This window comes from Sarcophilus harrisii, chromosome 5, assembly GCF_902635505.1.
Source record: "Sarcophilus harrisii chromosome 5, mSarHar1.11, whole genome shotgun sequence".
Lineage (NCBI taxonomy): Eukaryota > Metazoa > Chordata > Mammalia > Dasyuromorphia > Dasyuridae > Sarcophilus > Sarcophilus harrisii.
Window position 1 is genome coordinate 122,178,515 of NC_045430.1, and position 22,620 is coordinate 122,201,134.

The 22,620-nt window shown below is 32.9% G+C and overlaps 1 protein-coding gene across 3 annotated transcripts in view; it reads left to right on the plus strand.

Annotated features, from left to right (window-relative positions):
• ARNTL2 (aryl hydrocarbon receptor nuclear translocator like 2) overlaps nt 1-22,620 on the plus strand; it is an 86,278-nt gene that overhangs the window by 17,276 nt on the left and 46,382 nt on the right. The window contains exons 2-4 of one of the 3 annotated variants that reach the window (XM_031938497.1): nt 14,475-14,513; nt 15,970-16,020; nt 18,353-18,510. In XM_031938497.1, coding sequence (XP_031794357.1) covers nt 14,494-14,513; nt 15,970-16,020; nt 18,353-18,510 — 229 coding nt within the window. In that variant the 5' untranslated portion in view covers nt 14,475-14,493. Of the gene's footprint in view, nt 1-14,474; nt 14,514-15,969; nt 16,021-18,352; nt 18,511-22,620 lie in introns of those variants that run through there. The other 2 variants (XM_031938498.1, XM_031938499.1) reach the window with 2 other exon arrangements.

Below are 22,620 nucleotides of genomic sequence, written 5' to 3' on the forward strand. Positions count from 1 at the left end.
ATGATGAGATCATGGATCTCTTTAAGTATTTATGTATAACAAAAGTTAATGGGCAAAACTGACTTTAGAATAGATCTCTATCAAGTCTGTGGCCAGATATTTTTTTTTCTTAGAGAGAAAGGAAAAGGGAAAAAGCAATATTTGAATGCATGGTATGTTCCAGTCATTGTGCTAAGTGCTTTACAAATATCTTATTCAAAAAGCATGATGTTCCTTTTTTTTTTCAAACTCAGAAGGATACTCTAAAAGAAACAGTTTCTATTTTAAATCTATCGCTAAATCTTTCTGGTTTAAAAAAAAAAAAACTCAACACAAAAGTCCATTACTTAACTACAGAAATCCTCTCTTCTAGAAGTTAGGATCTTTTAAAATATTTGTTACTAAATAACTGTTACTTGTGAGATACATTTTACATATTTATATTTGATTGGTATGATGTAGATCTAGATCTAGAATAAGGAAGTTGTAGTTCAAATATGACCTCAAACATTTATCAGTTGTCATCCCAGGTAAATCAAATCTCTTCTGCTTCAGTTTCTTTATCTATAAAAATGGGAATAATAGTAGTATCCATCTCCCAATGTTGTAAGGACCTAATAAGATAATAATTGTAAAATACCTCACAAATCTTAAAGCTCTGTATAAATGTTGATTAGATCATCATCATCATCTTTATCATCTTTTTGGGGCAGTCATTAATTTCTTTTCTTTGCCAAGGCAATTGGGGTTAAGTGACTTACCCATGGTCACTCAGCTAGGAAGTTTTAGTATTTGAGGCTGGATTTGAACTCAGGTCCTCCAAACTTCAGAGACAGTTCACTATTCACTATGGCATCTAGCTGCCTCTGGAGTCATCAGTTGCTGAAATGCCAGGTGAACCTCCAGTTCTGCATTTCCATCTATTGAACATTTCTACTTAGATATACTGCCAATACTTGGATTTAACATAAATGGCATGATTATCATACTTGCAAATGGCACCAAGTGGTGAGGAACAGAGGACAAACACACTGGATGTGTGACAGTCAGGATTTAAAAAGATCATGACATGCTAGATCATTGAGCTTAATCAAATTAAATGAAATTAAACAGAAACAAGTCTAAACTCTTGGATATGGATTCAAAAAATAATTTTTACTCATTCGAACTGAGAGAATCACAATTAACCAGCAAGTTGTCTGAAAAAGATCTAAAGGTTATTGGAATACAAGTTCAGTATGAATTAATCATGTGCTATGGCAACCAATGGGCTTCATTGAGAAGCATAGTTTCCAGGAATAAGGAAGAGATCATTCCACTGGATCTACCTTGGCCAGACTACATCTGGAGTATTATATTCAGTTTGGGGCATCATATTTTAGGAAGGATTTTGATAAGAAGGGAGCATCCAGAGGAAGGTATTTAATATGGCAAAGGCCTTGTGATATAAGGATCAATGAAAGGAACTGGAATGCCCTCAGGGAGGACATATTCAATGTCTTCAGATATTTAAAGGCTGATAACCTTAGCTTCATATCTATAGAGATGATAAGTGAACCTATTGAGGATTGATGAGTCAAAAGAGAATGTATATGAGATAGAAGGATGTCTATCTACCCTTGCACAGAGTAGAGCCCTACTAGATTACATCAAGATAACCCAGACAGTTATTAGGATGTAATTGTTCCCTACTACAAGTATAAATATTTTTACCATCATTTATTCTATCAAAGGATACTTAAGAATTTTTTTCAGTAGAGTGAAAAACAGGACTATTTATGTAGTGGTGCTCTTAGTATTATACCTATAATGTCATCAGTATGGAATCTTCTGTTACCCAGCACAAATCACAATCTATCTATATTTTCTCATCTATTTCTACCCTATTTACCTTAAGAGAGACCTATAATATTATATTGAAATGGAAGAAATGCCTTTAAAGGAAATATAAACACAAGGTCCCTTCCACCAGCAGTATATTAGAATCAATTTTAAAAGGCTAGCAAGAGAAAACTGTTAAGTTTTCTCTCTGAGTATTTTTACCTCGGAAATCCAACAAATACTACAAACCAGGACTTGATTTGTTTTGTTGATTGTCTAAATTTAAGAAAAGTCTAGAGAAAATGTTATAATGTGGAATTCAATTTAAAAGATTATTGAGGTCTGATTGATAAACAATATACTACTGTTTGCAGTGCTTTAATTCTATGATGAGATCCTAATACAACTGCTAATAATGAATTATTTTTTCATGTAGGACCATGGCTTTTAATAGGTAATTGGCAGATAATTGAATTTATCTCTGTCCTGAAATCACAGAACAGAGCTTACATAATAAAGTATTAAAGTATATAGCCCTGGCAAGAAAAAATATGGCTTGTCCCAATTTTGTCAACCTGTGAACTTGATTAAATCAGTTTTCTTTGCTTCAGTTTTCTCATCTATAAAACAGAACAGCTGGACTTGAGTTCCTCACAGGTCCCTTCCAGTTCAAAATCTATGATACTAAAGGAAGAATTTTTATGTCAGGTCAGGGAGCAATTTGGGATCATTGAAAGTGCTGCATAATTTCCCAAATGTATTCTCACCTCCCACTTTTCTTATTAATTGTAGGATAATCACAGATTAAACTACAAGTCATTCAGTACATGACAATTGAAAACTCACTATCCTGTCAAAGAAATATATGTCAGAATATAGTTATCCCTTCCACATTGCATAAGTTAGGTGTGAGGTGACCCTGCTGGTGATGTGGAAAAATCTATGTAAAATGTTTTGATCCTTCTTTTGTATTAGAGAAGAAGTCTAGTTTTCTCTGTTTTCTTTCTTTTTTTCTTGCTATTATACAATACTATACAAAAATTTTATGCATTTTTTAATTTCTAAACTTTTTCTGTCATATAGTTGGCCTTTACAGATTGTCAGACTCCCATTTAATTTCTTATATTGAAATCACAGTGTGGAAGAGACAACTATATAAAATAGATCCCTCACACTGGCTAAAAATGTTGCTAATTTAATACAATTCCCTTTTCTAGTTTCGGTTTGCTTAGTTATGATTCAATTCCATTTATTGTCTAAAATTAGATTTATTGCCAGAGGAAAAGGAAGAATTTGTTTTCTAGGAAAGAAAATTAAAGTCGAATCTTTAAGGAGAAATATAGAACAAACGAAGTATCATATTTCAATTTACAAAATTTAGGAATTGAGAGTTGGGAAGCATGGAGAGATTATTTAATCCAAGGATTCTTAACCCTTTTTTGTGTTATAAACCTCTAGCATTTAGGTGAAGCCTATGGACTCTTGCTCAGAATAATATTTTTTAAAACGTAAAATGCACTACATACAATCACAAAGAAAAGTACAATTATATTGAAATACAATCATCAAAATATTGACAAGACAAAACAAGATCCTAGATCAAATTAAAAGCCTGTGATCTATTCTAAATCTTGCCCTTTTTCTTTTAAAAAGATGAAATAAAATGAAGTTTAGGGAGTTTATAATGTGCATGGAATCTTATAATTAGAAGCAAAGTGTCTGCCATACCACTACCCCTTTTAACACTTAAAAATAAGTATATGTTCTGTTACTCAAAGGATAAGAGAATAATCTTATTTTGTTGTGTATGATAAAAATCAGTTACAATTAGGCAATTCTCTGCCCTGATTTAATCTAAGAAGTATAGAAAAAATTCTGGCTACTTGCAGTGGAAGTACATTAAAAAAATAAAATGGTTTGCTAAATATACAAAGGGAGTTTTTAGGTTAATAGAATGATTCTGTCTTGATTTAATGTTTCCAGAAAGGATCCATTGTATTGAAAGCAATTTGACCATTATATAATGCTCTTTTATTTGTTCAAGTGGTCTCATGTTTTACAGAACAAATACTCCCTTTTTAATGTTCTTGCTTCCCTTTTTTTAAGCATGTTTATATAGAGAGTAGGGAGGAGAAAAGAAAATAGCTGTTATTTAAGTAATATAATTCAGATTTGTTGGTTTTTTCTACAATTCATTTTCTGAGAAAAATAGTTTAATATTTTGATTTCTCTCCTTTTGCCAGATTGTCCTGAGGTGGCATATATGATATACACATTATTACTTTTAAAGAAAAAAAATGGGGTAATTCCAAATTTGTATTTCAAACAAAGTAGTGTAATTGTCTTTTTTTAAAATTTAAAATGGACTACACTTTTTTTCCTTCCACTCTTAGTATGTCTATCTGATAATTACTCTAGTAATCCGCGTGGCTACAAAGCTTTCTGTGTAGAAATAGATTCAATTCAAAGTTCTAAAGATTTTAGGTAAAACCAGATATCTAAAAAAAAATGACTGACAATGTAATCTTTACCTAAGAAAGCCAGTAAAAATATATTTGCTAGCAATCTTTCAACTCTCATAAAAAAAAATTTAAACTCAAAATGGAAGGGAAGGAGAAAAAACAGACCTAATATATCTGCTGAGCCAAATTGCAGGGAGGAGAAAGAAGAAGAAGAGGAAAGGAGGAATGGTGTAAAAGGAGGAGAGAAAAAGAAAATGAAGATTTTTTTTATTAGTAGAGAGGCTCCAGTAATTCACAGGGAATAAAAGCTAAAAACTAAACAATTATTAACAATTAATTACCTACCAATTAAACACTTAAAACCTAAATAATCTCAGGATTGGTAATAAGCAGCATAAAATAGACAGTTTGGTTTAAGGAAGTAAATATCTTCTCATAGTTATTACTAACTTGAGAAATTCTAAAAGTGTAAACACAGATACTTTTGATGAGTAGAAGAAAAAAAGAGCTAGTTAAAGAGACTAATGGAAAGTATCATCCAATGTGAGTTTTAATAAGACATACATAAAAGTATATTATAGATACAAAGTTTCTGCCAGAGATGATCCATGAACTTTAAACAAAGTTGTCAGTGACCCAAAGGACAAGGGAGAGATTCATGATGGACGTGAGCTGCCTATACTATATTTTTGGTAATAAGTTTTATGCACATGGCATAAGGAATCTCATTGGGGAAATCTGTGATAAGCTAAGAAGGTCGGCTATTCATGTACTGAGATGAAGGATAACAGATGGATTTTCCAAGTGATACAGTTGATGTGTTTGAGGTTCAACACCAAATAAAGAGATTGATGTAGGCACCAAATGTTGGGGTTCGATCATGTGAAGAAATCACGATGGCCATTCTCTTTGACAAAAAATAGATGTATTTAGGAGAAGAGGTTACAGACAAAATGAAGGGATACAATAGGTAATGGTAAATGTGAAATAGATTTGGGAGAGTATATAGTTAGACAGGAAAGTGGTTTTAACAATTAACAAGGGAAAAGACAAGTTTCCTAGTGAAACTCACAATCAGCCAGGATAAAGGGAATACACCATGAGCTGGGAGTATTTATTAACTAGCAGGCAAAATTCATAAAGGAGTTTAGCACGCTAAAAAGAGTTAGTTAGCTGTAAGAAGGAAAAAGACATCATGAGCTATAGTTGGGGAATGAAAGAAAAGATACCATGAGGCATGAGGGAGGGTTGTGGAGAAAAACACCATGAGACAGAACCCATGGTAGGCTAACCCAAAAGGGATTCAGCAAAGATGGCTGAGCCATGGACAGATTTATAGGGGAAATTTAACCTCAGGGGTTTGACATATCTTGGCTTCCTGATTGGTTACAGTAAAGTGGAGTTACACAAAGTCTTTACAGAAATGGGACTATAAGGCTGAGCTGATCCCCATCAATGCCTATCCCTTCTTGCCTCAAAGAGTAATTTTATCAGTACTTCAGGCTTTCTCTGTCAACCCCAGTGACCCAGGACCTCATCAAAATGATAGACATGAAATTTAAAAGGACCTCAAAGTAAAGTTCTTGGATCATCTATGGAAGAGCTGTGGAAGAACATGGATAAAAAATGAATGAAAAAAGCGTGTATGAGTTACAGATGAAGGAAATGTCTAGATTGATGAGATCATAGATCTGCTGGAATATACAGAAGATATATAGGAAAGGCTAAGGACTGGTGACTGAAGATAAATTCAAAAGAATAGCATGAGGAGTACTGAAGTTTTGAATGAGTTGTGACTGGTTGTGAATGTTAAGACCTAGAAGAAGGATTTTTTTAGCCTTCATCTATAGAATGAAGGGATTGGGCTAGATTGACCTCTAATTACCTCCAATAAATTTCTAAATCTATGATCCTGTGATATGACTATTGCTTAGAGTACATGAAATATTGACATCTAGACAATAGGAAAGATCACAAACAATTCTGTTTTCTTTTCAGTATAGTCTGGTGGTTAAAACTGAGTACATTGTTGTAGTCGTATATATTGGCTCTGCATACTTCACTCTGTATCAGTTCACATAAGTCTTCCTCTGCTTTTCTTTTTTTTTCCTCTGCTTTTGTACTCATAATTCTCATTTCTTAAAAAACAAAAATATTTCACAAAATTCATATACCACTAAATTTATGGAGACATTATGTAATTGGTGGTCATCTCTTTGTTTCCAGTTCTTTTCTACTGTAAATGTGTTGCAATATATATTTTGGAACATAATTTTCCTGGGGCCTTGCAGTAGGTTCTCTGAGTCAATATGTATTTTTTTTTAGGATAGTTCTGGGTTTCCATAATGGCTGGATGACTTCCTAGTTCTACCAACAGTATATTAGCATGCCTATCTCCCCATTCCTTCAGTATTGGTTATTCTCATCTTTTGTCATTCTTGTCCTTTTACTAGATATAATGTGAAACCTTTTGAGAATGGTTGATATATTTTGTCCTCTTGTCCACTGGGAATTGGATTATATATATTTGTATTATTTCCTTATATATTTTGGATATTAGATTTTTGACAGAGATATTTGAAGCAAATTTCTCCCAAAAATAATTCTTATTAGAATTGCATTGATTTTGATAGTTATGTTTTTAAAAATATTTATGTAATCTATAAGATGAAATTTAATAGGAACAAATTAAAAGTCTTAAGATAGTTTGAAAATTTGACTTGAACAAGATCAGAGAGCCTTGGTTATTTAGAAAGCAGTTTGTTAGCTATTTTTGATAGATTGAATTTCAGTAGAAATTAAAAATAATAATAATCAATATTTATGTAAAACTTGACAATTTACAGAGCCTATTACACAGATTATTTAATTTGGGCCTTAGAAAAAAATGTAAAAGGTAATTAGCTCCATTTTACAGATGAAGAAACTGAGTCTTAAGTTAAATAACTTGTCCATTATCATTCAATTTGTATCAAAGGCAGAATATGAACTCAAATTTTCCAGATTCTGGGTCCAGAGTTCTGTCCTCTTTATCAATCTGCCTGTCAACAGTGTCATATGGCAGACAAAAAAAGGCTAACGCAGTGTTGGTTTGCATTTAGAGAAACATAACTTACAGGCATAGAGAGGTTATTCTCCCTCTGAACTCTGCCTTGAGTATTGTTATTAAATCTAAGCATCTTATTTGAATCTCACCACATCATTACCATATTCAATAAACTCCAATGGTTCCCTATTATCTCTAGGTTACATAAAATTTTCTCTGTTCCTTACTGAAGGCCCTTCACAAACTTACTCCAATCAACCATTACAGCTTTCTTATATATTATTCCCTTTCATACACTTAGTGTTCTACTGAATTTTTCTTGTTTCTCACCAACAATATTCTATCTCTCCTTTCTATGCTCACAATGGTTATCTCCATGCCGAGAATGTACTTCTTTACTTCTCCCTCTTATGTTCCTCAGTTTTCCTCAAAGCTTATCTCAGGCACTACCTTTTACAAGAGGCCCTTGCTGATTCCTCCCATCTATTAGAGCTTTCCTCAAATCACTTTATATTTATTTTATGTACATATACACAAATGACTTCTACTTACACATGTACATATTTTTCCTCTAGCAAATGAGAGCTTTTTTTTGAGGGTAGAAATGATCTCATTTTCATGTTTGTATGACACAGCAAGTGCTTAATAAATGATTGTTGACTGATTGCTTGTCTCATCTACTCTAAGCAACAATCTTTTCTATTCTTTGGTTCTCATTACTTCCCAAAATAGCTCTGAAAAAAAAAGAAAAGAAAAAACCCCAACAACAACCTATTTTGTTATTCTTGTTCTTACCAGCCCATTACACATTCTGAGCTATTTCTAAAGGCTCATTCTATACTTTTTTTATTCTGAGGCAGTTGGGGTTAAGTGATTTGCCCAGGGTCACTCAACTAGGAAGTGTTAAGTGTCTGATAGCAAATTTGAATTCAGGTCCTCCTAACTTCAGGGCTGGTGCTCTATCCACTACACCACTTAGCTGCCCTTATACTATACTTTTAAAAGAAATTTAGTTTTTACTTGCTGAATAAAAAGGTAAACTTTGAGACCTGCACTTGCTTCCATCTTCTCTTCATAGCTTTAAAAAATTAATTAAAAATAAGTTAATTGGTGATTTTTATTTCTATACATTTCAATGTCTTTAGACAACTTTCATTCCCCCTCCATTCCCTCCCTCCCTCCCCTTCATTGGAGTCATTTTCCTGGGTCTTTAGAATTTCTTGAGTTGTCCATCCCTTTTGATCCCATTTCTAGAGAAGATTAGGACATAAGATACTTTTTATTCTTATCAATTCTGAAATGTATATCCCCAAATCTAGGATTTTTTTCTCTTTGATTACAAATTCTAGGACAAAGTGTTCACTTCCTCCAAAAGTCCCTATCATTTCTACACATAGCAACCAATTCTTTCTATCCTGTTGCTGAAAAAATCAGATGGAGAAAATTTTGTTGTAGAAAACCTGATGATCTTTTTCGTTTTTAATATTTCGGTTTTCCTTCATCCAGTTTCATCATTTGCCTTTGGTATGATCTGGCTTGAACTGGTCTCTTGCCAAGTCTGCTAGAAAGTTCGTTTTCTCTCTATTGCTTCTTATGTTTATGAGATGATATTAGTTCTAATCTTCTATTATGCCTTTCCTTAAATTTTTATTTAAATTTAATACAAATTTTATAGATAAAAATAAACAAATGACTAATGAATAATAAACTAAAAATAAATAAATGATGAATAAATAAATATATAAATTTGATGTAAAATATAGCTTATATTTCTAAGCTAGTATTGTTCTGGGCTTCCTTATCTCTCTCCTTGCTGAGAAAATCAAATTTTGCTGGCCAAAACACTTTTCAAACTCCTCTTATCTCTCCTCATTGCAATTGATGTACATCAATTGAACGTCTTTGGTGAATGATGATAGCCTCTGCTAATGTTCATTATTTGATCACATCTTTTCACATCCACAGTCTGATGACTCAGTAATCTTACCTACTTCCTCTAAAGAGATAGACTATATGGAATCAAATTCTTTCCTAATAATGTCACATTGACTATGTTCTTGGAAAATAAAATGATATTAGACATATGACATCTATATATTCTCTTTTGAAGTAAAAATTGAAATGGGGATTATTACCTTGATTGTCTCTGATTATCTTCACTTCTACCCACTCTAATATTCCCTGCTTTTTTTCCTTTTAAATATTTTATTTTTTCCATTTACATGTAAAGACAATCTTCACACCAATTTTTATACAATTTTGAATTCCAGAATTTCTCCCTCCCCCAAAATGGTAAGCAATTTTATATAAGTCATATATGTGCAGTTATGTAAGCCATATTTCCATATTAGTCATGTTGTAAAAGAAGAAACAGAATAAAAGGAAAAAAATAAAAAATAAAGAAAGCAAAAATATGCTTCACTCTGCATTCAGACTCTATCAGTTCTTTCTCTGAATATGAAAAATATGTTCATAACTCTTTTAGACTTGTCTTGGATCATTGTATTGCTGATCAATCATAATTATTGTACGATATTGCTATTAATTATTAATATTGCTATTAATGTGTACAATGTCCTCCTGGTTCTACTATTAAGTGTCAGTTCATATAAGTCCAGTTTTTTTTCCTGAAATCTACCTGCTCATCATTTCTTATTGCACAATAATATTATATATGGTGTATATTCATACACCATAACTTCTTCAGCCATTCCACAATTGATGGACATTCTCTCAATTTCTAATTCTCTGCTACCACAAAAAGAGCTGCTATAAATACATTTAGATGTGTCTGTCCTTTTCCATTTTTTATGATTTCCTTGGGATATAGACATAATAGTGGTATAGCTGGATTAAAAGCTATGCACCATTTAATTCTCCTTTGGGTATACTTCCAAATTGTTCTTCAGAATGGTTGGATCAGTTCACAACTCTATCAACAATGCATCAGTATCCCAATTTTCCCACCTCCTCTCCAATGTTTATCATTTTCCTTTTCTGTCATATTAGTCAATCTGATAGATTTGAGGAGATACCTCAGGGTTGTTTTAATTTTGCACTATGCTTTTGAAAATATCATATCAATAGGCTCTGTATTTCATCAGTATACTTATATCTTCTGCCAGTATAGATTATATCTCCTCTACAACTTCATAAATGATTTTCAAAGATTTCTGTGGTAAAAGAATTCACTACATTGCAGCCAAACTAATGCCAGTTCTCTGCAAAATTATGTCTTTGGCCAAAAAGGATATAGTTCATCACAAGAAACTTAATCAAAGATTTTCTGACTTTGTGAGATTTGCTCAAACTTATAGTTCATTGGTATAATCTTTAAGATCCCACTGTCACTTCCATAGCCTAATAAGATATTAGAATAGGGTATTAATAATGTTCCCATTAAATATTTGGGAATACCTTTAGTCCAAACCTATTATTTCATGTATGTAGGAACTTCCAAGAAAATAAATACTCTCTTCCAATACAATTTGTAGTCTTGAAGAGATGACTAGGGGATTGAGAGGTTAAGAGATTTCCATGGTCCCACAGCCAGTATGGGTCAGGGTAATATTTTGAAACCGGGTCTTCTTGACTCTAAGGCTATCTCTGCATCCTTTTAACACATTTCCTCTCTTGCAAATAATATTGATTTAATATATTAATTTTATATGTTTAGAAGGCTTGCACAGTTTAACTTATATTGGATTATTTACTGTGTAGGGGAAGGGGAGAGAGAGGGAGAAAAATTTGAAACACAAGTTTTGCAAGGTGAATGTTGAAAACTATCTTTGCATATATTTTGAAAAATAAAAAGCTATTAATATAAAAAAGAAAAAAGAAAAACTTAATGGGATCATAAAGATTTAGACATGACTGATTAAAAACTATTATTATTATTTTAATTATAATGATAATAAAAAATATCATCCTTTCATGGAAAAATAATAATATGTGGATTTTATTTTCAATCTTTTATAGATAATGCTTTATAAATTTGTAGAGACTCAAAAGTGATACTGCCCCTCAGTGTGTTATAACTACAGTGATTAATATGTTATTTGTTTTATTTAAAACATCCATTTGGATGGAAATATAAATTCAATCATGTGAGCTTTATTTTGTCATTCTATATTTGTCTTGGATGTAATGCACTCCACCAAACACTGTTCACTGGTACTATTCACCATATTCACAATATCCATCTATATTCAAGTTGTCATATCATTCCCTAATCCCATCAATTGCTGGCCTTTCCTATCTGCATTATGTGGTTCCTATGAAATCAGTTTATTAGCCTGATAGATCTACCCTTTCTATAAGAATTTTTTCATAAAAGACTTCATTTCTTAATGACAACTTAGTATTTGTTGTTCAGCCATTTTTTTCAGTTGTGTCCAACTCTTTGTAATCCCATTTAAAATTTTCTTGGCAGATATACTGGAGTAGTTTGTCATGATTTTCTCCAGCTGATTTCACAGATGAAGAAATAGAGGCAAACAGGATTGAGTGATTTTCCAAAGGTCAAACAACTAGAAAGTATTTGAGGCTAGATTTAAACTCAGGAAGATGAATGTTTCTGACTCCAAATTGGCAGTCTATCCACTGCACCATGTAGGTGCACCTGGCTTCAAAAGGAATCTTTACATAGATTGTTCTTTCCATTGCATCCTGAGTTTATATTGCAAGCTTCTATTCCTTGAGTTTTGCTGTGGATCGGCATTTCAGTATGTAGAGATGTAGCACTATGGAATGAATAATTTCTATCCTGATCTTTATGAGCAATTTATCAATCATCATCCTCCTTACAAAGCTGTCTTAAAATACAAAAATACTGAGTATGTAGTAGACTACCAGGGAATGCAGAGTATTTGCAGAAAAAAAAATAGTGTAATTTCTATGTTCTCATGTCAGTGAAAATTGCCCAGATTCACATACTAATGAAGAAAATGTTCTGCATGTTTTGCAAGATGAAATGATAACAATAGTTAAATGGATATAATATGTGAGAAAAATCCAAGAAACAACAGGATTTTTTCATCTTTCTAAGTCCTCTCTCTCCTTTCCCTAGTATTGTGGAGGGCAACACCATCTTTCCAGTCTTTTGGGCTCACAACTGACCAGTCATCGTTACCTCCTCATTGTCTCTCACACGCCATATATAATCTGTTGCCAAGGCCTGCTGATTTCACCTGTCTGATATATGCCTCCATTTCTCATCCAACACTGAATGTCAATGGGAAAGAACAAATATAAAATTAATAAATTATCCTTGGTTTGTGTTTCAGATCATCAAAAGTCAATAACCATATATGCTAGTCACTGGACATATAAAAAGACAAACAGTTTCTGCCCTCAAGGAGTTTACAACTTAATGTAGAAAAATCTCTTCTTTGTGCAAAGCATTGTCCTGGCCACCAGGAATACCAAACTGAAAACCAAGAGAGGCACAATGTGGTAGTGGAGAAGGGACTAAATTTAGAGAAAGACCTGGCTTTGAACTCTTACACAGACATTTAATTCTCTTGTCCCTCTGGGATAATTACTCCATTGCTTTTTTCTTTAAAATGGAGATTATAAACTGTACCTGGAAGAGTTTGTGTGAAGATAAAATGAAATTATGTATGTAAAACACTATGTAAACCTTGAAACTCTTTATAATGATAAACAATAGTTATCAAATAATACAGCCCTTGACTGCAAATAGCTTATAGTCTGGGGGTGAGAGAAGCAAGAAATACACAAATAAATATAACATATAATTTGATAAGGGGAAAAAATGGTTCTAGAGTATTAGCAGAAATATAATATGTAATATTATAATATATAGTTATAGAAAATATAAATAAAATATGGTAGCTGGTAACAAGCTAAATGTCTCTTTAAGTTACAAAATATTACCAATGGCCTAAAATAACAGTTCTCAGCATTTGGTCTAAAGTGTCCCTGAAATGCTTCCAGGAGATCTTCAAGTTCAAAAATATTTTCACAATAATACCAAGACGTTACTTACCTATTAAAATACTCTTCCTTTTTTTTAGCTCCATCATTGCATGAGGGCAGATTTTCTTCATTTACTTTAATCAAAAAATCTTTAACAATAGATTGAACAGAGAAGCTGATATGAGAATCCAGTTGTCTTCTATTAAGCCAGACACTAAAAGATATTTGCAAAAATATGTATAACAGTTTTCTTACTGGTTTTTTTTTTGCTTGGAAAAAGTCATTTTCATAAAAATAAATTACATCAACACATAATAGATTTATTACTAAATAAATAAATATTTTAAATTAATATTTTAAACTAAATAACAGTTCTCAGCATTTGGTCTAAAGTGTCCCTGAAATGCTTCCAGGAGATCTTCAAGTTCAAAAATATTTTCACAATAATACCAAGACATTACTTACCTATTAAAATACTCTTCCTTTTTTTCAGCTCCATCATTGCATGAGGGCAGATTTTCTTCATTTACTTTAATCAAAAAACCTTTAACAATAGATTGAACAGAGAAGCTGATATGAGAATCCAGTTGTCTTCTATTAAGCCAGACACTAAAAGATATTTGCAAAAATATGTATAACAGTTTTCTTACTGGTTTTTTTTTTTTTGCTTGGAAAAAGTCATTTTCATAAAAATAAATTACATCAACACATAATAGATTTATTACTAAATAAATAAATATTTTAAATAAATATTTTAAACTAAATAATTTAAGAAATAAATATTTTAAAATTTTATCAGTTTTAACTTCAGATACAGTAAGTAGCAAGACATGTAACTCACACAAGCAAAAGCTCTTTGAAATCCTCACTAATCCTAAAACCAAAAAGTTTGAGAACTGTTTACCCAAAGATCTCATTAATAATTGAGAGTAAGTTTAAATTTAAGAACAGTGTGTTTGTGTTTCACATTCTGGAGCCACATTTACCCTGAACTTTAATAAATGACAACTTTGATGAAAGCCTCCATTTATTCTATTTAAACACATTAACATCTAGTTTTATATACTAAAGTATATATGTTCCATGATTTCAACTGACCTGTTGAAGAGCATTATTAGTTATCATTTTTTTTCTGCTTTACTCCTAATTGTGAAATGAGAATAAAAAGGGAGAAGAAAAAAGTACATTTTAATTTGTTCATCTTTTTTTTTTTTTTATTTATGCAGAGAAGCTGTTGAAATTGTTATGGATCATTTACAAAGCAGGTAAAACCATCAGTTATTTCAAAATAACTAATAATTATTTCAGTGGGGGAAAAAAAAAGTTATTCCCATGAGTGTGTATATTGTTTGTATGATACTGCCCCCTTTTTATTTCTGGAATGTGTAATTATTTCTTTAAGAATACCTTTATCAGAAGATACTGTTACTTCCCTTGCAAGTAGAGATTATTTCATTTTTTATCTCCAGTGCCTAACACATAGTAGGCACTTAATAAATGCTTGCTGATTGATTAAATTTGACTCGTCACATCACAGATAAAATGTTAATGTTGAAAAAAATTTAATTCACTTCATATTAATTAGTATCCTAATGTTTACATTTCTGATGGATAGGAGCATTAGTAACTGAACCAATTTACCACTGATGCTATAGAAGTAGAGACCATAATTTATTTTTTTAAGTAAAATTCTTATTTGTTTAGTGATTTATTTTAGGTTTAGATCATTCTGTGGGTCAATACATTTATCATTAGATTAAATATTATTTTTTGTTCAATCTCTGTATGTGAAAGTGATTGATAATTTATTATATATATACATACATACATATGTATAAATATATACATATGCATACATATAAACACATAATGGATATACATGCACATATATACAGTGTATATTATGTATGCATATGTGTGTATGTATGTATGAATAGGAAGCTAGGTGGTGCATAGGTCCTAGAATGAGGAACACCTAAATTCAAATTTTTCTGTGTGTGACCCTGAGCAATCATTTAACCCGTTTTGCCTCTGTTCATCATCTGTAAAATGAGCTGGAGAAAGAAATAGCAAACAACTCCAATATCTTTCCAAAAAAAACTCCAAATGGGGTCACTAAGAGCAAACAAGACTGAAAAAAATGGCTGAACAATAAAATGTATATAATATGATGTTTATGAAATTAACATTTAAACCCTCTTTTAACTTTTTCTATGAAAACTTTCTTTCCTCCCTCTAGTTTTCCTCCTTACTATGATAGCATGTGGATATTAAACTTTATTTTATTGATCAATACCATTTTTGCCACTTTACCTCTAGAAATAGTACCCTTCCTAGTAACTATAGAGATTATATCTTAAGATTTCTTGGGATTTAAGGAGCCAAAAGGAAAGACTGATAAGAGATTTGCTAAAAAAAAAAAAAAAAAAAAAAATTGCTAAGTTTTACATGTAGATAAGATAGGTAAATCGTAATATTATCTTTATCTCTGAGAAGGGATTAGAGAGTTTATGGCAATGTTCATTGGAGGGTCACTCCTACAAGTGATGATATGTTGAGAGTTCTGTGTGCCAGGTCCTGACTTCTATAACCAAGGATTTAGGAGGTTTCAGATTACTTAAATGTGATTTCATGACACTGGATATTTGATTTCTCTTCTTAAACTAATGTGAAAGAATTTTTTTTCCATATAGTTTCATGTTTTATCCTATTCTCTTGTAGAATGGAAGATGGTGAACAAGTGAAAATGAAGTCCTTCAGGTACATTAATATGTGAGTTGGTTGATGTTTTAGTAATATTTGTTTTTAATGAACAGTCTTTAGTTGATGTTTTTGGAAGTTGTCAGAAATGAATTGCCTTCTTGACCTTTAACTTTTTATTCTTGTTAAGAAAAAAAAATACCACGTAGTGATGATTTCCTGTTATTTGTTACCTTTCTTGATTATTCTAGATATCATTTCAGCTTGAATAATCAATGCTGATTTTTTTTAAAAAAAAAAATTTGGTACAGCTCTTTAAATTGTGTTATAATTTGGAAATTATAGTGGAAAACAGATCCAGGTTATATAGCTAGCTTTAAATATTCTTGGGAAGATGACTAAAATACTCATATACTACATTATTGAGTCATTATTTTGATCAATAGTTTTAACCTTTTCTTCCATCAAATCTTTAACCAATTGTATCATAACTATTAACTGGCAGAGCTGAGTCATTTCCATTGTGTTTCCTCTCCATTTTGCCCACTTTTTGATGGAATTGCTAATAAACTGAATGATCCAGAAATAGGGAGTGGAAAAAGCCATGGCTGTGATAATTTACAAACTGGTTGATTAATTTTTCTTTGATGAAATCTCTCTTAAATCTTTTTGGTTGCCTGCTTTCCATGGTTAGTGGACCTCAGACAGAAGCAGTTTGTCCCAAACTTTCTTCTCAAATCAATTAATTATCTTAGTCCTATTATATAAACCTGTTGTCTAGTTTCTGGGTCTATTTTATGTTACGGCCAATTCATAACCAGAAAGCAAAGAGAAAATTCAATAATTGATAGCCATAAAGATAATAACAGTATTTTCAATTCAGAAATTATCGGTAATGAAGGCTTTGAATTTGAGTGAGATATACAAGTACTGAGAAGTACATGGTGTGATGGCAACCAGGAGGTATAGTGGATAGACTGCCCAGAGTTGAGTCAGAAAAACTTATATTCCTGAGTTCAAATCTGGCCTCAGACATTTACTAACTGTATGACTCTGAACAAATTACTTAACCCTGTTTGCCTCAGTTTCTTTATCTATGAAATGAGCTGCAGAGAGAAGTGGTAAATCTATTATCTTTGCCAAGAAAACCCAAAAAGGCATCATGGAGTTAGATACAACTGAAAAGCTACTAATGCATTAATGGTGTAGTGAAAATTCAGAATTAAATAGAACTAGGGGCCATTATACAGTCTAAAAGGATCATTGTTGGTTAAATATCGACTGAGAAAACCATAGGTTAATATCTGCATTCCATCATATTTTATTTATTTTATTAAATATTTCCCAAGTACATTTTAATTTAATTCTGGCAGCACTTGGAAGTGTTGCAGCATTGGGTATTTGATAATTCTGATGTGGTGGATAATTAACCTTGGCATCAGGAAGACTTCTGTGGATCCTGCTTTGGACATTAACTATGTGACCAAGGGAAGTTCTCTATGCTCTACCCATTCACTAAAACAATCTAATCTATTTTGGTAAAAAAGTATTCTTATATCAGAGGTTACTCACAGTGAGGAAATCACAGGTCTGAAACCCACCTTGAACTTTCACTTCCATTCTCATCCTCAATATCCCTCTTCCTAACATTTATAGAGCACCTACTATGTGCCAAAGCACTTTGCTAAAAGCTTTATAATTATTTGGTCCTTACAAAAATCCTGAAAAGGTGGGGTGCTATTTTTATGCCCATTTTATAGATGAGGAAACTGAGTCAACCAAAGGTTAAGGGACTTGGGGCAGCATCACACAACTAGTTAGTGTCTGAGACTGGATTTGAACGCAGTTATTCTTGACTCCAGGTCTTTCACTCTATTCACTGCCCCTTCTAACTGCTCATGTCAATCACCTAATGGTCATTACTTTCTATTTGAATATAAACCACTGACAAATGCAGTGGAAAAGCCTAATCTACTTGAGAATTAATGTGTAGAAGACTATGAGAATGGAAAGAAAAAAGGTAAAAAAAGAATTTCATTAGTTTATAGAAATCCAAAGAAATTTTTATCCACATCATGGAGTAGTGAATAGAGCATTGGACTTTGACTCTGTAAGACCTGAGCTAGATCTTACCTCAGATACTTAGCTGCTGTGTGACCCTGGTCAGGCTACTCCATCTTTCTGTGCTTCAATTTCCTCATTTGTAAAATGAGGGAATTGGATCCCATGGCTTTACTCTCTCTAAATATATGATTCTATGATCCTATTGGTCAAGTATTGCAAGGGAAAAGAAAAGGTTAAATAGATCTATTTTCTGAGCTTATCCCCCAAGATAATTCTTGCATCAGTCACTGGATTCTTTTGAATCTTATATTTAAATGAAATTATTCTTTTTTTTTTTCAGAGAAGCTCACAGTCAGACAGAAAAACGGAGAAGAGATAAAATGAATAACTTAATTGAAGAACTATCCGCTATGATCCCCCAGTGCAATCCTACGGCTCGCAAACTGGACAAACTTACTGTATTGAGAATGACTGTACAGCACTTGAAGTCCTTAAAAGGTGAGTGGGAAAGCATTTGTCTTTCAGTATGTGGTAATTTCTTGATCTATATTAGTGAAGGCTACTTTTTAATTGTGTTGCTGTTTCTGGAATCTTATATATGAATGGGTGAGGGGACATGTAAATAAATAGGCATTTCAAAAGTAGAAGGAAAGTAGGCATAAAGCAGATGGTTGTGCTGTTGAGTGGATTAGGAAAGCATCCTACAGAAAGTGGCATTTGATTTAAGTCTTTAATGAAGCCAGTGGTGTCAAGAACAGAAAAGTAAAGAGAAAGGCAGCTAAGTGACTCATCACTAGCCTGGATTCAGAAAAACCTGAGTTCAAATCTGGCCTCAAACACAAAAATCATATGATCCTGAACAAGTTATTTATCCCTATTTGCCTTAAGCCACTAAAGAAGAAAATGAAAACCACTACAGTATCTTTGTCAAGGAAAAAATAGGGAAAGAACATTGAAAGTATGGGGACATTAGTCAAAGGGATGAATGAGAGATGGAGTGCCTTATTTGAGGAATAACAAGTGAACTGGTTCTGCTAGTCCCTAGAGTATAGGAAGAAATAAAATGTGAAATGTCCAGTTTTCAAAAACCTTAAATTTCAAATTTTTGTTGTATTTGATCCTAAAGGAAATAGGGTGCTTGAAATTTATCAAACAAGGAAATGACATGGACATGGCTCTTGGAAAAATAACTTTGGTAGATATGTGGAAGATGGATTAGACTGGGGAGATAATTGAAGCAGGGAGATCAAATAAAAGACAATTATACTAGTATAGGGGAAAAGTGATAGGGACCAGAACTAGGATGGTAATTGTATGCATAGAGGACATAAACAATAAATATCGTGAAGGAAGAGCCAATAAGACTTGGCAGCTAATTGGATATGGATGGTAAATGAGAACAAAGATTGGAGGAAGAAGCTGAATGATAGGAGGTTTGGTGATGTTACACATAAGTATGAAGCGAAGCATCTGAGAAGAAATATAATAAGACAGGTTAAATTTCGATGTTTGTGAGACATCCAGTTTGAATTGTTCGATTTGCATGTGGTGACAGTGGACTAGAGTCCAAGAGAGAAAATAGGGATAGATATAAAGATTTGGGAATCATCTTTTTAGAGATGAAAATTGAAGCCATGGGAAATGATCTTAGAGTACAGAGGGAAGAGGACCCAAAATAGAACTCTAGAATATAATTAGTGAAAGCACTCTGGAAAAGTCTCAGCAAGGGAGACAGAGAAAGAACAATCAGACAGGAAGGAGGAGACCCAAGAGAGATCAACAAGACTCTCAGAAAGGAGAGAGTATCTAGGAGAGGATGCTCAGCAATATCCAATTCTGAAGGGAGATCAGAAGGATTAAGCAGGCTATCAGATTTGGAAATTAAGAGATAATTGGTAACTTTGAAAAGGGTAGTTGTAGTTACATGCTGACATTGGGAGTCAGACTGAAGTGGGTTTAGAAGAGAGTGGGAGGACAGTAAGCAGAAGCATCTAAGATAGAAAGCTTTCAAAAGGAGTTTAATTGAGAAGAGAAAAGATGCAGAATGAGAGCTAGCGGAGATGGTTGGATCAAGTGAGGATTTTTTGAGGCTGAGGGAGACATGAACTTAATTGTAGGCAGCAGGGAAGGCACCAGTTGATAGGGGAAGACTGAAGATTAGAGAGTGCAGAGGAAGGGAGGAGCAATCTGTTAGAGGAGGCAAAAGAAAAGAGACTCAAGTATGTGTGTAATGGGATTGGCCTAGGCAAGGAGAAGGGTCATTTTTTTATTAGAGGCTGGAGTTCAAGATGAAGATGAGATGTCAGAAGGATATAAGACAAGGAGCAGAAAAGAAGAAAGCGCTTTTAATAGAAGACCTCAAAAATTTTGTTTTAGTAAATATAAAGTAAGATCTTCAGCTGAGAGGGTGGAAGGAGGGATCACTTGGGCTTCTTGAAGAAGGATAAGATTTAGATCTTACCACCATCACACATATTTTTATATTATCCATGTTGCAAAACACACAGACACACACAAGAAAAATAAAGTGAAAAAAAATGCTTTAATTTGCACTAGAGTTAATCAGTTCTTTTTCTGGAAGTGAATGGCATTTTTTTTATAATGGATAAAGAATTGTCTTACTGACATGAGGGTCCAATTGAGTTTATATTATGTAAATTTGCAATAGACTCAACAGCATGGATTTGTGGCTCCCTCTAACTTGATTCAGTAGCATATGAGTAAGAATGAAGGTGATGAATAGTGGAAGTAATCCACTTTGAGTTTGAGATTGAGGTTTGGCAAGGAGTGATCAGTAATAGGACAAGGGAGCAAGGAATTAGAAAGTAAAGCACAGTATAGATTGAATTGGTTCCCCAGAAGGTCTAGATAACAGGGGTCCTCAAACTTTTTAAATAGGGGGCCAGTTCACTGTCCCTCAGACTGTTGGAGGGCCGGACTATAGTAAAAACAAAAACTTTGTTTTGTGGGCCTTTAAATAAAGAAACTTTATAGCCCTGGGTGAGGGGGATAAACGTCCTCAGCTGCTGCATCTGGCCCATGGGCGTAGTTGGAGGACTCTTGGCTAGAACAAGAAAGGAGATATGTGGAGGGATGTATACAGGTTGTTAATTACCAGAGGCTATATAAGAAATCAGGTCTTCTTATTCCAGAGTCAGTGCAATTTCTATAACACTGTGGGATTCATGTGAGACCTATTAGAGTACTCATAGTCTAATTCACTTAGTATGGATGCTGTATACTAAATGACACAGTAAGGAAGGGACCCTCTAGGTCAAATGGAAGAGGAAAAGGTCCTGATGCTCCTAGTGATGGCAATGGAATGGTTTGTGGTGGGAATTCACTGGGGAGCTTCTTTTAGGGGAATTTCCTAGGACACAATTTTTAATAAAATTCTGTTGTGTAATAGGTTACTTGATTTGTCATCATCAGTGAAGACTGCCATGATGTTTATGTAACATTTTCCTTAAGCTTTTATCCCAGTTACAAATCAGCCACAGCACTTTAATGTTGGCAACAAAATACCATCTAATCTAAGCCCCCTGTGGGAACCCCCTTTACAACATTCCTTCCAAACAACCATTCAGTCTTTGTTTGAAGATCTCCAGTTGAATGGAACTCGCTCTATACAATCTGTATCACAAGTCTGAATCACAAAAGTTAATTTTTACATTGAGCTAAAACATGCTTATCTCTAATTTCTGCCTGGTTCAGTTCAATTAACAATATGTTGATCTTTCTTACATATGAAAATCCTTAAAAGAAATGTCTAGACTCATTTCTTTTAAATTTTTTTAACCTTGATGAACTAAACATTTATTTTAAAATATTTTGTTCAACTAACAAGTAATTTTTTTCTCCCTCATTATCCTCCTTTCCATTTAGAAAAAAAAAAAGAACATTTATTTTTCAACAAATATGTAAGGTCAAACAAGACAAATTCCCACTTAGCCATAACAAAAAAAGTGTGTCTTATTCTATATCTTGAATTCATTATTTCTCTCTGTGAGAAGAGTTCCATTATTAGTCCTATGGAATTGTGGTTAGTCATTACATTGGTCAGAGTTCTTAAGCCTTTCAAAATTGTTGTTTTTACAATATTGTTACTGTATAAATTGTTTTCCTGGTTCAGCTTACTTCATTTGGTATCATTTCATACACATGTTCTCAGGTTTCTTTGAAATTATCCCTTTTGTCATTTCTGATGGTACAATAATATTATATCACACATGTGTGCACATCCCATAATTTGTTTAGCTATTCCCAGTAGACAGACTCTCTCTCAGCTTCTAGTTCTTTGATTCAACAATAAGAGTTTTGTCCTTATCCAAGTCCTTATCAGTCAGTAAACATTTGAAATATCAGCTATGTGCCAGACATTGTGCTAAGCTCTGAAATTACATAAAAATAAGGAAGCCCCTCAAAGAGCTAATTTAATCTAACAGAGAAAAGCACTATACAAAAGAAAGCTGAAAACCCAGGACCTAAGGGGAAAGAATGTATTATGGAGACATGGTTGAATCCAGTCCTAGAAGTATAAATTGGTAGAAAATAAAGAAATAGCTGGTAGAGGAGCCCTTTTCAAATGAAGGTTCTTTATTACTGTTC